At 44.2% G+C, this 15746-nt stretch overlaps 1 protein-coding gene across 1 annotated transcript in view; it reads left to right on the plus strand.

The window, feature by feature from the left end:
- The window catches only part of EMC1 (ER membrane protein complex subunit 1), a 755368-nt gene that overhangs the window by 6439 nt on the left and 733183 nt on the right, over window positions 1–15746 (plus strand). The window contains exons 2-3 of the mRNA XM_069610395.1: window positions 13457–13581; window positions 14612–14677. Of these exons, the coding sequence (XP_069466496.1) occupies window positions 13457–13581; window positions 14612–14677 (191 nt within the window). The remainder of the gene's footprint in view (window positions 1–13456; window positions 13582–14611; window positions 14678–15746) is intronic.

Raw genomic sequence — 15746 nt, forward strand, 5'->3', positions numbered from 1 at the left:
GGAGGTTGTATTTCAGTTTGTCTCGTGGGGCTCCATGCTAAATTCTATATCTAATATAATATTATGGTCAAATGGTTATTTAGATAGCACTTTTGAGTAAGCGGTGTACCTAGAACATATTTATCATAATTATCACCAAACTGAAGTCGGTACTCCGTTATCAACCTCAAAAGGCTGAGTTGGCTGTGCCAGGATTTGAACCCACAACCTACAGATCATGCACAGATCGCAGCAACGAGTGATCAACCGGCTGAGCTATCTTATTGGCTAACATCCTTCAAAGGTTGGTTAACTGAGTATCGCCTGAGGTATACTAATCACAGTGCCTAGATGTTGGATGAACCATGTATGAATTGCTACATAAAGTTAAATACCTATCTGGATAATCACAGGGACAGGTTTTGCTGAGTTTCTATTTTAATTACAAATGTTACTTTCATTTGTTTTTGAACAGCGCTTGCACTTTCTGGAGAGTCAGGTTTTGGATGTTTGAATTGTAGTCTTGAAGATTTGAGAGGCTAGAGTGCCTGTGACTGGTGCAATGACAATCACCCACCCTTGAGCAAAGACTATGCTGCCACTGACCATTTATAGTAATGTACCCCATTCACTGCAAGGTGAATGGATGTAAACTAGACTGTGAATATACATCATTTTACACATTGTTTTTATAATTTAGATGTAAATTAAATTACAAGTGTAAAAATGATCTGCCCCCACATGATTATTGACAGGGCACAGGAACTCTGAAAAATACAATTGTGAAATACTGGTTTGCTTTCACTGTAAAGAAAAGCATTATGTGTCACAAAATGTTCTCAATTGCAACTTAGTTTTCCATCTTATTAATTATACAATCCTAAAATGCTAGGAAAATAAATATGCACAGAGCTCCATGAGCATCAACACAGCAGAAGCTGAATGGAAATAAACCATTCCTTTAATAAGTGTGCAGTTTTTTTTGTTTTAGACGTCAGAGAAATGCATTCTATTGTCAGAGGCTTTTATCCATGGCATGCAATTATATGCATGTAGATAAAAATCAAAAGAAGCGTTCTGGTTTGTGTCAAGTAACCTGTCCTTTGCGCTGCCCTCTGCTCTAAACGTGTGTGTGTAAACGTACACAAGAAAATAATAAAGCTGTCATATTTACAAGATTTTCATGCGTAAAAAGGCCTAGTGCGCACCTTATCTGGAGGCCTGCATATATCTCTGTTCCGTCAATTGCGACGGGGCATTCATTACCACTTGGGTGTCGCTATGTGCAGAGGCCATCAGTTCCTGTAACATATGCCTCAAGGAGTGCAAGTCTCCATTTTCTTCTCCTTGGCCTCTCTGGGCCGCCTCTTGTCTCACTGAGGTCTCTGCCAAAGGCCATTTTTGGAGGTCACTCCACCACAGACCTACTACCGGTCCATTGTGACTTTTCTGACCCATCGCTATCCTATGTTTGGCTAGGATATATGATAGTTCTTTCAATTTACTGACATGTCTTGCTTGCTTTGGTCGTGCAAAAATGCCAAGCATACAGGCTGTGGGAGGCAGCGTGTCCAGTATTATGCCTGCCCTGGCTAGGGACTGAGCTATGTCTTCCCAGTACTGTTGGATCTTTGTACATGCCCAGAACATGTCTACCAGACCTGCATTAATCAGTCCACATTTTGGTCTGTTCTGCAGTTTTGCTAAATTTGGCGACTTTCTTAGGGGTTAAATACGCCCTGCGGGTTATGTACAGCAGAAGTAACTGAAGTTTGCATTTCTGGAAACCTTTTTTATCATAGGCTATCTCTCTGCATCTGTCAATTGTTCCTGCAGATCTGCTTCCCAACTACGACGGGTTTGTGCAAGCATATGCTCATGCCGAGACATCAATAAATCGTATATTCTCTATACTGCATGCCCCCCTTCTGAAATATAATATAATGTGTTTCTATTATTTCATCCCCCTCCAGTTCCTTGTCTGTGTCTGGCCGTTTCCACTTTAGCCTAGTGAGGAGAGTAGCATCTATTATGTGTTGCCCTGCATGTAAACCAGTCTCTGAGGTGTGTGCCCTAAAGTCCATTGGTTTCCCTTCTTGTAATGAGTCTCCCACAGTCCCTATACCGATGGGTTCCCAGTACTTCCTCACATTTTAATCTTTTTTTATTTATTTATTTTATTTATTTTATTTACAATATATACATGAATACAGAAACATTACCTTTAAATCTATGCAAGAAATTGCAAGAAAACAACAAACACATAACAATCTAATAGAAATCATTAAACAAGTTCCAAATCCTCTCATATGATGACAATTTACATTTCAGTTTATATATCAGCTTCTCAGTCCTTGACAGGCCATGCATCTCTTGTATTCAATCCTCAAAGGAAGGAGGTACCCGACCTTTCCACCCACGGAGAATCAGTCTCTTGGCCACAATGAAAGCCCTGAAAGACCACTTTTTAAGTGCAGAGCTGACCTCGGCCATCCCAGAATCCTCTCCAAGGTCTACCGTCCTAAAATCCAGTACAGACCCACCACCAGTTATCCTGTCACATACATCACAAACCTTAATCCAAAATTCTCTCACCCTCACACAGCTCCATAGCATGTGCTCCAGTGACCCAACTTCTTGAACACATCCCCAACAATCTGCACTGTCAGACATGCCTCTTTTATGAAGTGTTTCCGGGCACCAATATACGCATTTCAGAATCTTTATCTGGCGAGACCTTTCACTCAGATTCAGCGAACACAGCGAGACATTTGCACACATATTCTTCCAGGCATCAATGTCTATCTCTGACCCAATCCTCTCACTCCAGACTGTCCGTAAATTGTCATTACTCTGATAATGTGACACGATTAGCTTGTACAGTCGACTGGCCAATCCATCCCTCTCCTCATCCGAACCTGTCATGAAAGCCCTCACATCCCACGAGTCAGACCAGTCCACCTCCCCAACCGCCTTTTTCATGCGTCTATAAGCAGAGTCAGATAGACTGGGAGAATTGTCACTTTTATTGTATGGACCCTACCCAACCAGGATATAGCCAGGCCCATTTGTTCAATAAGTTGTTTGTTTTCAGAAGAAGGGGAACATAACTTGCACTATAGAGCGTTGCTAGGGAGTCTGTTATCTGGATTCCCAAGTAGGTAAGTTGCAGGCGATGTAGCCTGTAGTGTCTGGAGCCGGGGCGACCCTAGGGATAGTTTTACATTTCAGATTTCTTGGCGTTCATTTTAAGACCCGCCATCTTTCCAAACTGTCAGAGTTCCTGGGAAATTCACTGTAAAGATCCATCTACGTCAGTTACAGTGAGAAGCAGGTCGTCTGCGAATGTCATGACCATATGCTCATTTGCCCCCCCTACCCGAATGGAATACCCTTGTGATCCAAGAGACGTATTTTTGTTAGTTGTGGCTCCAGGTATATAGCATAAAGCAAAGGGGGTGGGTGGCATCCCTGTTTCGTGCCCATGCTAATATTGATCAATTGGAAGAGGGAACCATTTATTGACTAATCGTTGGGGTGACATAGTTTGCATGGACCATGCAGACATAACTCCTGCCGAAGCCCATACAATCCATTGTTTGAAACCGGAATGACCATTCCACCCAATCAAACGCTTTCTCGGTGTCGAGCCAAAGTAGAATAGATGAGGGACCTGTCTTTTATACCCTTTCTATCAGGTGACAGACCCGCCGGATGTTGTCACATGTCTGTCTGTTCTTAATGAATCCCGATTGGTCCGGTTAGATCAGATCTGGAAGCATGGCAACAAGCCTGTTCGCCAACACCTTGGTGAAAAGCTTGGCATCCAAGTTTATCAGCGCGATTGGTGGGTATGACGTGTATTGTGTGGATCTTTATTAGGTTTGGGAAATAGCATCATTTTAGCCCCTTCCATTGTGGGGGGAGATTCTTCCTTGCGATCAGTTTGTTAAATAGGACCGTTAATTTAGGTGTTAATGTGGCCCTGAATGTCTTATAATAGATGTATACCTACCTGGGCCTGGAATTCTGTTGAGCGACAGCGATTTAATTACTTGGTTCACCTCTTCCTCGGGTATTTCTGCCTCTAATAGTTCCCTGGTTTGCAGCGTTATTTTATTGAGGGTTATCTGTAGTAGATAGGCCTGTTATTGTGCCCGGTCCGGGGTTTCAGATGTATATATCACCGTAGAATGCTGAGAACTGTCTAATGATAGCCGGGGTAGTGGTGAACCTTTCTCCTCGTTGATTTTTGATCTGAGTAATTTCCCCTTGAGAAACATAGCCAACAGGCTGACAGCCTTGTTTGCTTTCACGTAAAACATTTGTTTCGCATGTAGGAGGGCTTTTTCTGCCCTCCTTGTGTATAGCGTTTGCAGTTGCCCTCTTACGCTTCTTAGTCCCCGCTTTAGTGATCTACTCTGATCCTGTGGTATGCGTGACATTATCCCCTTCAATTTAGTTTCTAAATCAGTTTCCAGTTGACGCAACTGTTTAGCCTTTGCCACTGTTGCTGAAATGTTGTGACCCTGCATTACCGCCTTGAAGCCGTCCCATACCGTCGCCTCCGTCAATTCTGGTGATGCATTTGTGACAAAGTATTCCCTAATTTTGTCCCCTAAGTCTCTAGTCGGGACCTTATCTTTTAAGATCTCTGCCAGGAAAGTCCATTGCCACAATCTCTTGGTTGTGTTGGGTCGTTGCAAGCCAATTACCAGCAGAGCGTGATTCGACAAAAGAATGGCCCCGGACTCTTTGGTCTTTCCTGCCCATAATTGAGGAGGAGGCCCAAACGTAGTCTATTCTGGAGAATGTGCGATGCACATGCAAAAAATGTCTACACCCTCCATGTCCCCATGTTTTGTCTTCCATACATCTTTTAATGTTAGGAGGCCCATTTTTAAATCTCGGTTCTTGCGAAGGCTGCGCCTGTCCATAATATATTTTCGCACTGCGCTCTTTGAATGGATCCCAAGTTATGTTGAAGTTGCACATTGCAATTAAATCGTTCAATTCCCCTGTTTGTATTTTGCAAACATGTTTCTGCCATCTTTATCCCGTTTGTGGTCCAGGAAGGTTAACTTCTGATTTTGTCTAAACGCATTAAGAGTTCCCGCCTTCTTCTTTTCAGCATTAGCCTGATATAGGGTTGGTTATCCTCTAAGTCTAAACTTCTGCCTGTCTTTTATTGCAGATAAGCGTTTCCTGTAGTGCTGTGACGTCTGGTCGTTGTGTGGCCAAGAAATGCTCCAATTTCTTTCGCATAATAGGGGAGTTCAGGCCTCAGACATTGTATGTTGCATTCTAAACTGACCTCCCATTGTTCACCCAGTCTAGTAAGCTCTGCCACTGCTTGGCCCAGTTTGTTACAAAGGCACGACCCTTGGCCAGGGAGCCCTACTTCATTTCTCCCATGTGCCCTATGAATCCCTAATCATCAGGGTTTTGGATCCGTGCCCTCTTCCCCTCTCCTTTTCCTCCCCCTCTGGTACGAGCCAAGGTTCCTAGTGACTCCAGGGGGACCATCCTCTCTGCTTTGGCCCATCAAACCAACCCAGAGATTATGTGTAGGGCAAATCTAAACCCTACTGAGATCCAACCCTCCAACCCGTGTTTCTTCCAGCGTCGTCCTTTCTGGTCGGTTAGGTCTTTGTTTCCATTGCTGCCCTTATCTGTCTCGTTTGTCTTTTCTCGCCCCCTTCTCCCGTTCTCATGGCTTCCTCTTAGGCAGAGCCTGCTTCCCGCCCGGTCCTGTGCATTGTTGGTCGTCCTCTTCTGTTTGTAATATGGGCATTCCCTCTTCACAAGTTGTAATTCTGTGCTGTTTACCTTCCCATGTGAAAATGAGGCCAAACGGGGAAAGTCAATTTATATTGTATTTTCTTGTGTATGAGAACCCTAGTCACTGGACCCATCGCTTGACGCTTAATCAGTGTGGATTATACTATGTCTTGAATTAGGAGCATCTCTGTACTGTACACCTTCAGTGCTCCCACCGTTCCTGTAGTTCATATGATCCTCTCCTTTTGGCTGTATATTGAAAGCACTGTGATCACATCCTGGCTCCCTCCCCTACGGGCCTACACTATGTCTTCTGTCTACGGGGATTGATGTTTCCAGGTCTACCTTGCCAGAAAATCCCTGAAACATTTTGGATTGTCTCTTTCACGTCTTTGTCCTCCATAGTTTCTGGCAGGTTTTTGATTCTAATATTAGAATGCCGTGAGCGATTCTCAAGGTCCTCCCATTGTATTTTCCAAATTTTGATTCATCCTTGAGAGGTTTTCCAGCAGTTCATCACTCTTCCTGACCTCTTCCGCCAGGTCCTGAAGTGCATTTTCTGTGGCATCCGTGCGCGCCCCCTGGCTGGCAATGTCCCCACCCCCGATCTCTTGCAGTGATTGTTTCAGGTCCGCTCTCATGGCCGTGAATTGAGCCTGCAGTGAGTCTGTCATTTTATCCTGGAATTCTTGGAATCATTGTTGTAGATCTTCCTTATTCATCGGCCTGACCACAGGTAAGCTCAGGGCTTGAGATTCGGTTGGGGGGGGGGCCACTGTTGCTCTTGGTCTCCTGTCCCCAGCACCTCTGGAGACTGCCTTCCTGTTTCCATCTCAACGTTCTGTTGTAGGGCACCCCTTCTTTAGATTTGCTTGTGGGCATTGAAAACCGGAAGCTGGGGGGAGTTGTAGGCCTTTACTATCCCCAATGTTCTGTCTCACAGCCATATGACCATTGGTTCCTGGTCACCTCCATTCCTCGCCCTCACCCCCAACGCTACTGGTGTGGAGGGTCCACTCCACGCAAGTTTCTTTTCCTCAGATGGTCTAGGCTCTCGGTGACTCAGTGATTTGGCTTGCTGCTAGACCAAGCGGCTTTGTGGCTCCAGTCTTTTCCACCAAATGGGGGAGGTGACTCATCCAAGCTTGCACACCACCCCGTAGGAGACTTATAACCCACTGTAAGTCTGTAAAGTTCACAGCCCCCGCAGTCTTTTTTACTTACCTGCAATGCTACCACCAGAGGTTTGAACTTTTGGTGTTCGAACCTTTGGTGGTAGCATTTTTCGGTCGTATTGTACGGTCGGACCTTTTTTTTTCGGTCCGATCGTACAATACCGGTGTGTCACCCTCTGGTTTGCTACTGCTGCCTTCTTCCCTTGGGGTTGATGAGGGGGTGGGGAGGTTTGGGGGTTGGAGGGGCAGTGTCACCCCTCGCTTTTTTATTTTTGCCTTTCTGTGGAGTTATTAATTTGCCGCCTGGATGCTCACCTTACTGCTGTGTACCCTCCCTTTCCTCTGTCGGACCAGGCTGTTGCTGCACCACTGTGGGCCGCCTCTCCTTCTGCCTGGTAATGCCTCCTGCTGTGTAGGGCTTGCCTCGCAGTCTCTTCAGCTCCCTGCCCAACCACAGAAGCTCCACTTGACGCGATCCCCGGTGTAATCACCGTTGGGGCTGCAGCGCTCTCTCCACCTTACAAGTCTACATAGTCAGGCGCCCCTCCGCTGTTGCGCTCCTGTGTTCCTGTTGGGATTTCGCCAGTAGATTTCTCTCCCGCCCCAGACCCAAGGTGTGTTCTTGTCAGAGTCTGGATGTGAGGTCCTGGCTTAATGTAGGAATGGAGTCAAATTGGAGTTGGCGAGTCTGTCAGGAGTGGGAGATTAAGGTTTTCCATGAGATTGACCTAGACTGTTGAGGGAAGTGATTCAAGTAACTTGAGGTCATGAAGAGTGGGATTTTGGAGGACCATGAGGCACGTAGAGTGGAGACTGCTCACAGCCAACTAGATTTTATCTAGGACTGGTTTCATATTGTAACAACTCAAGAAGTCTTTGGCAAGTTCTACGAAGGGCTGGTGGAAGCGTTTTAGTAATTTTGATGGAAAAGTGAATGTATGGATGCCATTGATGTGTACATGAGATGAAGAGCTAAAAACCAAAGACCCCTGCATACTGTTCACTAAAAAAAGCATCCACTGAGCCATTTGTTTTTGATAGTGCAGAGATGGTGTTGATTACTTGATGCCCTCAGCCATTCCTGGTTTTGCATATTACATGCAGGGAATGGGTCCATATAGTCAATTCATGAGGGCTGATGGAGGTAGGAAGGTGGATGGCCAGAGTCGTACACTACCCTGGGGCCCAGGTATGGTTGAAGGGCCTGGCAAGGGCTGAAGCTGATAAGAAACATATTTACTGTTCATTTGTAGGGAGCAGTTGGCACAAAGGACTGGGAGGATGTCTGCCCCAGGGTATATGCTGGCTCGTGAGGCCACTGTCTGCATGTAAGCAGAATAAAGGAAGACATTCAAATACACATTCTATCCCAGCCAAAGTCTAAATTATGGCTATAATGCTATTAAAGAAATATCCGTATGAACGGGTTCTGTGCTGGGAAAGTACTGAAATGCAGAGATTGTTAAACATCAAAACTGAAGACGAATGCTTGGCAAACATATCTATCTGCGCAACCACTTTAAGGAAGATGGTTTAAATGGCAGAACTGCAGAAAACCAGAACCCAATGGTTGGGTGGATCTATAGCCTCGCCTGAACCAGTCCCTGGTCGCTGCCTTTTTATCTTTGACGGTGTCAAGAGTTTTCACGATTTTGGTTTCTGTTACATATTGGTTTTTGTTTGGCACATAATAAGTGGGCAATGTTTCAATCAGGTTTTGGTCTTTCTGGTATCGTGGCAAAAACAGTTGTGAATGAAACGCACAACTGTGGAGAAGGTCGATTCAGGCGCTTTCTCTGGAGACATGTGCACATGGTCCCCTTTGTACTGTTTCTATTTTTGGACTAAAGTCTGTTGTGTGCCATTCTCGCCCCTTTTGTCCTCTGGAGACAGCAACCCATAGAATGAAGATTACCCAAGCTTACAGCACTGGGAGTCTTAATTCTATTAAAGACACTGAGGCAAAACATTATGCTTTACTCTCTTTGTTACCCTCAAGCAGCAAGCAGCTCTTCAAAATGTGTTTTTTTATTTTTTATTTTTTTTGTACAACTCTAATGAGCATAACACTGTTAATATAGACCATACTCCCCATGAGGCTCTTCTCTTCAGTATTTTCCAGTCCTCATCAGGACACCTCTCCTTTTCCAATGTCACGTCCTGTCCAGGTCCCTTCCTCTTTCTTTTGCTGCTCTCAATAGAAATGTACATCTTACAGTTCCTAAGAGAAAATCGTACCTAAAGTATATTATAATACCATTATGCAAATTGTATGCTGTGATATTGGACTTATATTGACCCATATAATAAGGTGGAGTGCGTAGGAAGCTATTTCGTGCAGTCTAGGAGTGAACACGAGTTAGTTACTGTGTGAGCGTGGCGTGAGCGTGGCAGTGGCCTAGCATATCTTAGAGACGTAAGCTGGATCCGTGAGCGAAATTATCCCTTCTGGAGACCGACTTGCATTTCTCCTGGCAGAAGAGACGTTCATTCGTTTCCATGTCATTCGATCGCCCATTTTTATTTTGCACAATTTTTTGCTGCCCATTTTTTGCTGCAAAAACTCTTAGAATTTTGTTTTTGTTTTTTGTTGGGAGGGTTACCCCCTAAGCTCTCCTTCCCACCTATTTACAATCTAGTCCCCAACCCTGTATTTTTCGATGGGTTTTAGTGGCAAAAAATGCTGTGGCAAAAAACGGCGATGAATGGACGTCGTGCCGTTCATTCATAATGCATTTGCAAACGTGAGATGAACAATGTCTATTCAAGAACGCGCCTAGTAGAGGAACGGCGCGGATTGCGACTGCGTTGAGCGTCTTGACGCTCTGTTGCAGTAAATCGAAGACATGCATGGCTCCACAATCATTCAAAGAACAATACAAAGCAAGCAATGCCGCCCTGCAGACAAGGAAGACTACTTCTTGTTCGTGCTAGGCACCAATCAGAGCAATAACAGACAAAAGTATATAATAATCTGCTCACTCAGAAGTACATAGATACAGTCGAGCTATAGCTGATCAATAAACCACAAAGCATGGCACATGGAGTGATGGTAGCCAGGAGTACTATCTGAGGAAGATGACCCCACTCTCAGCTTCAAGAGTATTGGGGGATTCCCTCATTGAAGCCGTGTCCCGAGTGTAAAGCCCCTACAGGACAGTCTTGACATAGAATTGAAATGCACGCCTCTGTTTTAAAGTGCCTAACTATATGGCCTTCTCGGCTTCCCATGCCCCGTGGAATCGTGAGTACAGGTGCTGGATATGGATGGCGTTGGGGACAAATAGAAAATCTAAACCAAAACCCCTCGCTCATGTACGTTCACCCACCTTTCCTCTCTAAAACATTGGAAACCCTTGGAAGCTGAGAACATGGAGTTTTTTTCTTGCTGTTGGTTTTTGTCAGTGGAAAAAGACTTCCATCTTTCCCTGGCACGATATCGTAGGAAGAGGATACAGCATTTCGAAACCTTTGTGTTAATGGCTTCCTGCGTAATCCATATTGTGTGCACGTGTCTCACCTTTACTTACTTAAGGAGGTAGTCGTATGTTGTGCCAGGCCATTTTAGTATGTCCTCGGGCAACAGTAGCATGTTCCTCATGTTTCCGCATGTTTCCATTGTGAGATTTCTTTTGAAAGCACTATGTTGTGCCCGTCTCTTTCGTGTTTGTTTTCTGGTGAGACTAGAATGTATTGCCTGTCTCGTATGTTTTTTAGGAGATGCACTTTTATTGTGCTTGTCAACCCTTTTGTGTCTATTTTAAGGAGGCGCCAGTAGTTCCCCTTTGTGGTGTTGTCTGGAGGCAGTAGTAGGTTTCCCTTTTGGCATGTATTTAGGAGGCAGTACAATATTGTTGCTGCTGTGCCTTACTTTGTCTGTTCTTCAGAAGCATTCGTATAATTTTGTTTCCTTCTCAAGGGGCAGCAATATAATTGCTCCCTTACATCCCTTACTTTGGCTGTTCTCCGAAGGCAGTATCGTATTGTTCCCTTCTATTCCTTTCTTTGGCTATTCTCATGCGGCATTAGTATAATTTGTTCCTTTTGTATGCCATTCTTTGACTGTTCTCAAGAGGCGGTACCATATTCCTTTTCCCTTTGTCTCTTCATAAGAGGCATTAGTTTAATGTTTTCCTTCTATCCCACTCTTTGACTGTTTTTATGATGCAGTGATGTAATTGTTCTCGCCTATACATTTCTTTGGCTGTTCACAAGAGGCAGTAGTATAACTTGTTGGGTAAGAATCGATGCAGTCACACTGTGTGAGACCACACAACACTGATCTGCTTGTTATTAGGTAACCCACCTTTTGGTATAGGTCTGTGCTACACAATTTGGTAGTGTGACTGAGCAACCAGGACTGACTGAGCAAACAGGCCTATCTCAAGAGGGGTAAATGTGAGCTGTAGCAATGAAATTCGTAAATCCAAGTAACACTTAGACTCAAGGTTTCAGTTATAAATAATTATTGAACATCACATTTTAAATGTGTTCTTTAAAAAGGTAATTCATGTAACAATGTAAATATACTTTAAAAATACTTTTCATAATCAAAACAAGTCGGTGGATAATCTTTGGATGTGCTTCTTACACAATTCCTACACCCTAAGGTGACTTCAATCGCAAGGACACTAATGTCATTTGGTTGTAGAAAGGAAAGGTTTAGGGAAGGAAAAAGGTTCAAGAGGTTCTCAGTATATGTGAAGACACTTAGATCTTCCAATGAAATAACCTATAAAGTCAATGGGTTAGATGAGTCTGCAGGAAGCCAGGACAGCCAAAGTCAATTTGTAACAGTCTATGGAGCTGAGGCACTTCTTAGAATTAGTCTTGCACAAAGTTAGAGAGTTTGTTAGAAAATCACTTGTAGGGTCACATTCTGTTAAGCCTGTGAAAGGAGATTTGGAATCAACTCTAAAAGTAAGCCACTGCAATTCCCAACTGAGAAAAGCACAGCTAAAAGACTATGCGGTAAGTACCCCAAGTCTAAACTGTACTTCTGGTTTGAAGAAGAGTGGCCCAGCTAGATTCTGTCCTGTTAAAGCGGTGTAGGCCCCATGTTCCTGAGCCTCAGTCGTGGGGACAAGAGGGTGGACATCTGGAGGGCTCCTGCGGCGGTAGCTGGGAGGTCGTCGGCAGCTGCGGGCTCTTTTCGGTTCAGCGGCACTTTGCAGTTTCGGTGCTAAGTAAACGGCACTGTCGCGGATCTCGGATACCGACTGGGTGTCCTTCACTCCTTGGGTCCTGCACTCTGGTGAGGGGACTCGAGCTCTGGTCGTCCTGCTTCTGTAGGGGCCTTAGGAGACTCCTGGGGCTTCTGGCTGGATTACTGGAAGTAAAGCCAGTCAGGGAAGATGGTCTAGTGGAGTTCGTCTCTGGGTTAGTTGGTCCCACTATCCCAAGGAAAGAAGTGGTTCCTTCTGGAGCTTCTCTGTCAAAATGAAAAAGGTGTTTCAGCGCAGCAGCAGGGCTTCACTGGGCAATTCAAAGGTCCAGGAGGATGCAGCAGGCTTCGTTCACGGTTTCTTCTGGTATTTCTCCCAGTAGTTGACTCTGCCTCTAGTCTCAAAACCCTCGCCTTTTAAGTAGTTTCTCCCATTCATGCACAGCCTAGGCTCTCAATCACACAGCAGAGTGGCTGTCTTTTTAGAACAGCCAGCCAGCCAACCAATCGGGACTGGTTGCATTCAGGCACTCCTAGAAACAAAGTACAGGGGAGTTTCGGGAACCTCCCTCACATCCTGCCTTTCCAGACACACTGGAGCCAGAGGCGGGCTTTAGGGCTGAGTCCGCCAAAGGCAAAATGAACAAAGGACTCGAATCTTGCTCAACGCACAGAGTAAAACACAAGAAAGACCTCACAAACCGAAAATAGCAAAAAAAGAAGACCGGGCCATTTTGACAAAATGGTCATCCATGGGTGCTGTACTGCAGCTGAGGGTTCAGCCTGCAGTAGAAAAGCACGATAGGAAAAATTAAACCACTGCCACCAGCCATTTAAAGTAGTGAGGGTAACATAAAAATGTTACATGAGAATGTAGGATAGGGGGCTACTAGGTAACCCCCCAGCACTCCACATAAGATGGTGTGTGCTGGACCTACAAAGAGGAAAGGTAAGTAAAGTCAATTTCACTTTACTATTCTTGGGAACTATAGTTCACACATGAAAAGGTAGTTCAACCTTATGAGCAATCTAAAGGATTTGTTAAACTTACTGAAGGTGTTGTGTGTCACCATACAAAAAGTAGATACCTACGGAGTTTGTCAGACTCCAAAAACAGTGGAAACACATAATCCAAATCGGGTAAAACACACAAGAGAGTAGGAAAAAGCTCTCACTCCAGGATTAAAATTAAGTCCTAAAGTCCAGCAAAAGAGCTGTGTGTCTCTAAGGTTTAAGGGAATTAGCACAGAGATGAGAGTTCTCCCTAACATAACTGTTCTCTTATACTCCCTTACTTTGGCTGATATCCAGAGGCAATAGTGTTTTGTGTCTTCACTCTTTGTATCTCTCTTCTTAGGAGGCAGCAGTACGTTGGAAAGGTGAAATTTGCATCCCTGGAGTCTTCTCTCGGAGCCAAGAAGCTAATTGTGGCCACTGAGAAGAATGTCATTGCGGCTATAAACTCCAGGAATGGTGATCTGTGTGAGTACCATATAGCCTGCCTTTGTTTTATGAAATGCATTCTATCCTTAAAGTACTTCTTACAAAAACACCCACGCAAATCAAATATACTCTTACATATATAAAAAAAGGACATTATCATTAGCATTTTCATGCACAGTTCATAGGTAACCCGTTTCAAAACATTCCTGCTCAAAGTGAAAAGGTATCATCTGTTTATGGCAAAAAGAAAAATGGCAAGAAGCCCTCACCTTTGTAGCTGAAGAAGTAACTAGACCAGACATGCAAAAGTATAGTTTACTTTAACCATGTAGGCTCTGGCTAACCTTTCACTCAGTTAACTTTACCAAGAGTGATACAGCATCATGTGATGCCTGGTTTAGTTGTGTTAACTGTCGAGCTGAGCGAAGGAGAGCCTTTCCTTGGGAAAACAAACGCATTGCTTCCACGAGAGTATTGATCTACACGGATGCCAAGCCAATATGCTACCTTTTTTGTAAACAACTTGACTTGGGCAGCATATTGGGGATGTTATAGGAAGTTCTTATGACTAATCCTTGTCTGCATAGGTCATGCTATTCAGATTGTTAGAATTCTTGCCTTTTATGGCTAACTACAAGGAAGGAAATACTAAGATGTTTTAAGATTGCAATAACTGTTTAATGTAGCTGAATACTTCATGGCTTTTCAGGGTGTTAAGAACCTCATTGTCATATTCTGCTTATGGGCCTCTCCTAAAACTCATGTGGATAAGATGGGCGAGAGCCTGTAACAATCATTAGTAATTGCAGAGCCAGTCCATAAATACTACTGATTATAGATGTGATCCTTTTTAAATAAATAAAACTGCACATTAAAGTTAAGCAGATTACCTTTTTTATTCAGACACAAAGTGACTAGATATGCCTTGGTTTCATATTGAAAGCACTGAAAGTTTTTTACTATGGATTGGCAATGAGGCGGCACTGGCATTTTTATTTTACTGTGGTTGCAAGGGAATTGGGTTAAAGTTGAGTTCTGCTGTAATTCTTTAAATGTTCTTATCTTGCAGTGTGGCGTCATGTAGACAAAGGGACTGCCGAAGGATCCATTGATGCAATGCTGAGCCACGGACAGGGTGAGTTCTCGTTCTGTATGGTGGCATGGGTGAGAGTAGAGTCGCAGTAGGAAGTGTCATGAGTGTTGGGTGGGAGCAACGGGTGATGGTTATCATGAGTAGACCCGACTGTGCTCAATGTTAAGGTAGGGCCTGAGCTGAGTCTTATGTGCCAGAGACAGGGTGAGTGTCATATGTGCCACTGCCATCAACTCTTTTATTTTTTTATTATGTTTTATTTTTTTATTTGTATTTTATTTCATGAGCAAGATCAGCATGATCCGCCATCACTTAGGCACCAAATTAACATCCTCGCAAAACCACCACTATCTGGACAACTTCCTAGACACTCGCTATAGAAGACCTCCCTTCCACCCTAGAAACCCTCAAGACCACATCGTACACTGACAATATCCTCCTTGCCTCTGTACACAAGATCCCTATGACTGTAGCACTCAACACGTACCTGACAAACATCAACGGCTCCCTCATTCAATGCTAATAAATCTGGGGCCAAATCCCATATGCTGCTTTGAATAAAAAAACACCACTCGACTCGGTTAAATGCTTTTCCCCCCGTCAAGCAAAACTAGTATCACAGGGACATGCCGAATGGCGTTTTTTTCTTTTGTGTGCTAGCTTCCTAGTATTATCCCTTGTTTACGCCCTTTTATAAATCCTGACTGGTCTGTGACTATATTGTCTGGGAGAGGGGGGTGGGAGGATAACTCTGGCCGCCAATATTCCTGTGTACATTTATGCATCCAAGATCAGGAGAGCGCTGGGCCGATACGACCCACAGGCTATTGGATCTTTGTTGGTCTTTTCAAAGACAACCACATTCGCCTCTGCAATAGCGTGGGTCACTTTCCCTTTCTTTCCTATGGAATTAAAGAGGCACGCAAGCTTGGGACTCGGCTGTCTTCGGTATTTCTGATAGAAGCTCGCTAGGAAGCCATCTACTTCCTCCTCTGTAATATCCTCTTCGATACAATCCCTCTCCAGGCCTGTAATCTTCTGAAGCGAAAGTCCGCTAAAATACTGATCAACTGCCTGTTTTAATTCACCTGACGTATAGAGTCCCACAAAT

The sequence above is a fragment of the Ambystoma mexicanum genome, chromosome 8 (assembly GCF_040938575.1).
Source record: "Ambystoma mexicanum isolate Mex_15411 chromosome 8, UKY_AmexF1_1, whole genome shotgun sequence".
Taxonomy (NCBI): domain Eukaryota; kingdom Metazoa; phylum Chordata; class Amphibia; order Caudata; family Ambystomatidae; genus Ambystoma; species Ambystoma mexicanum.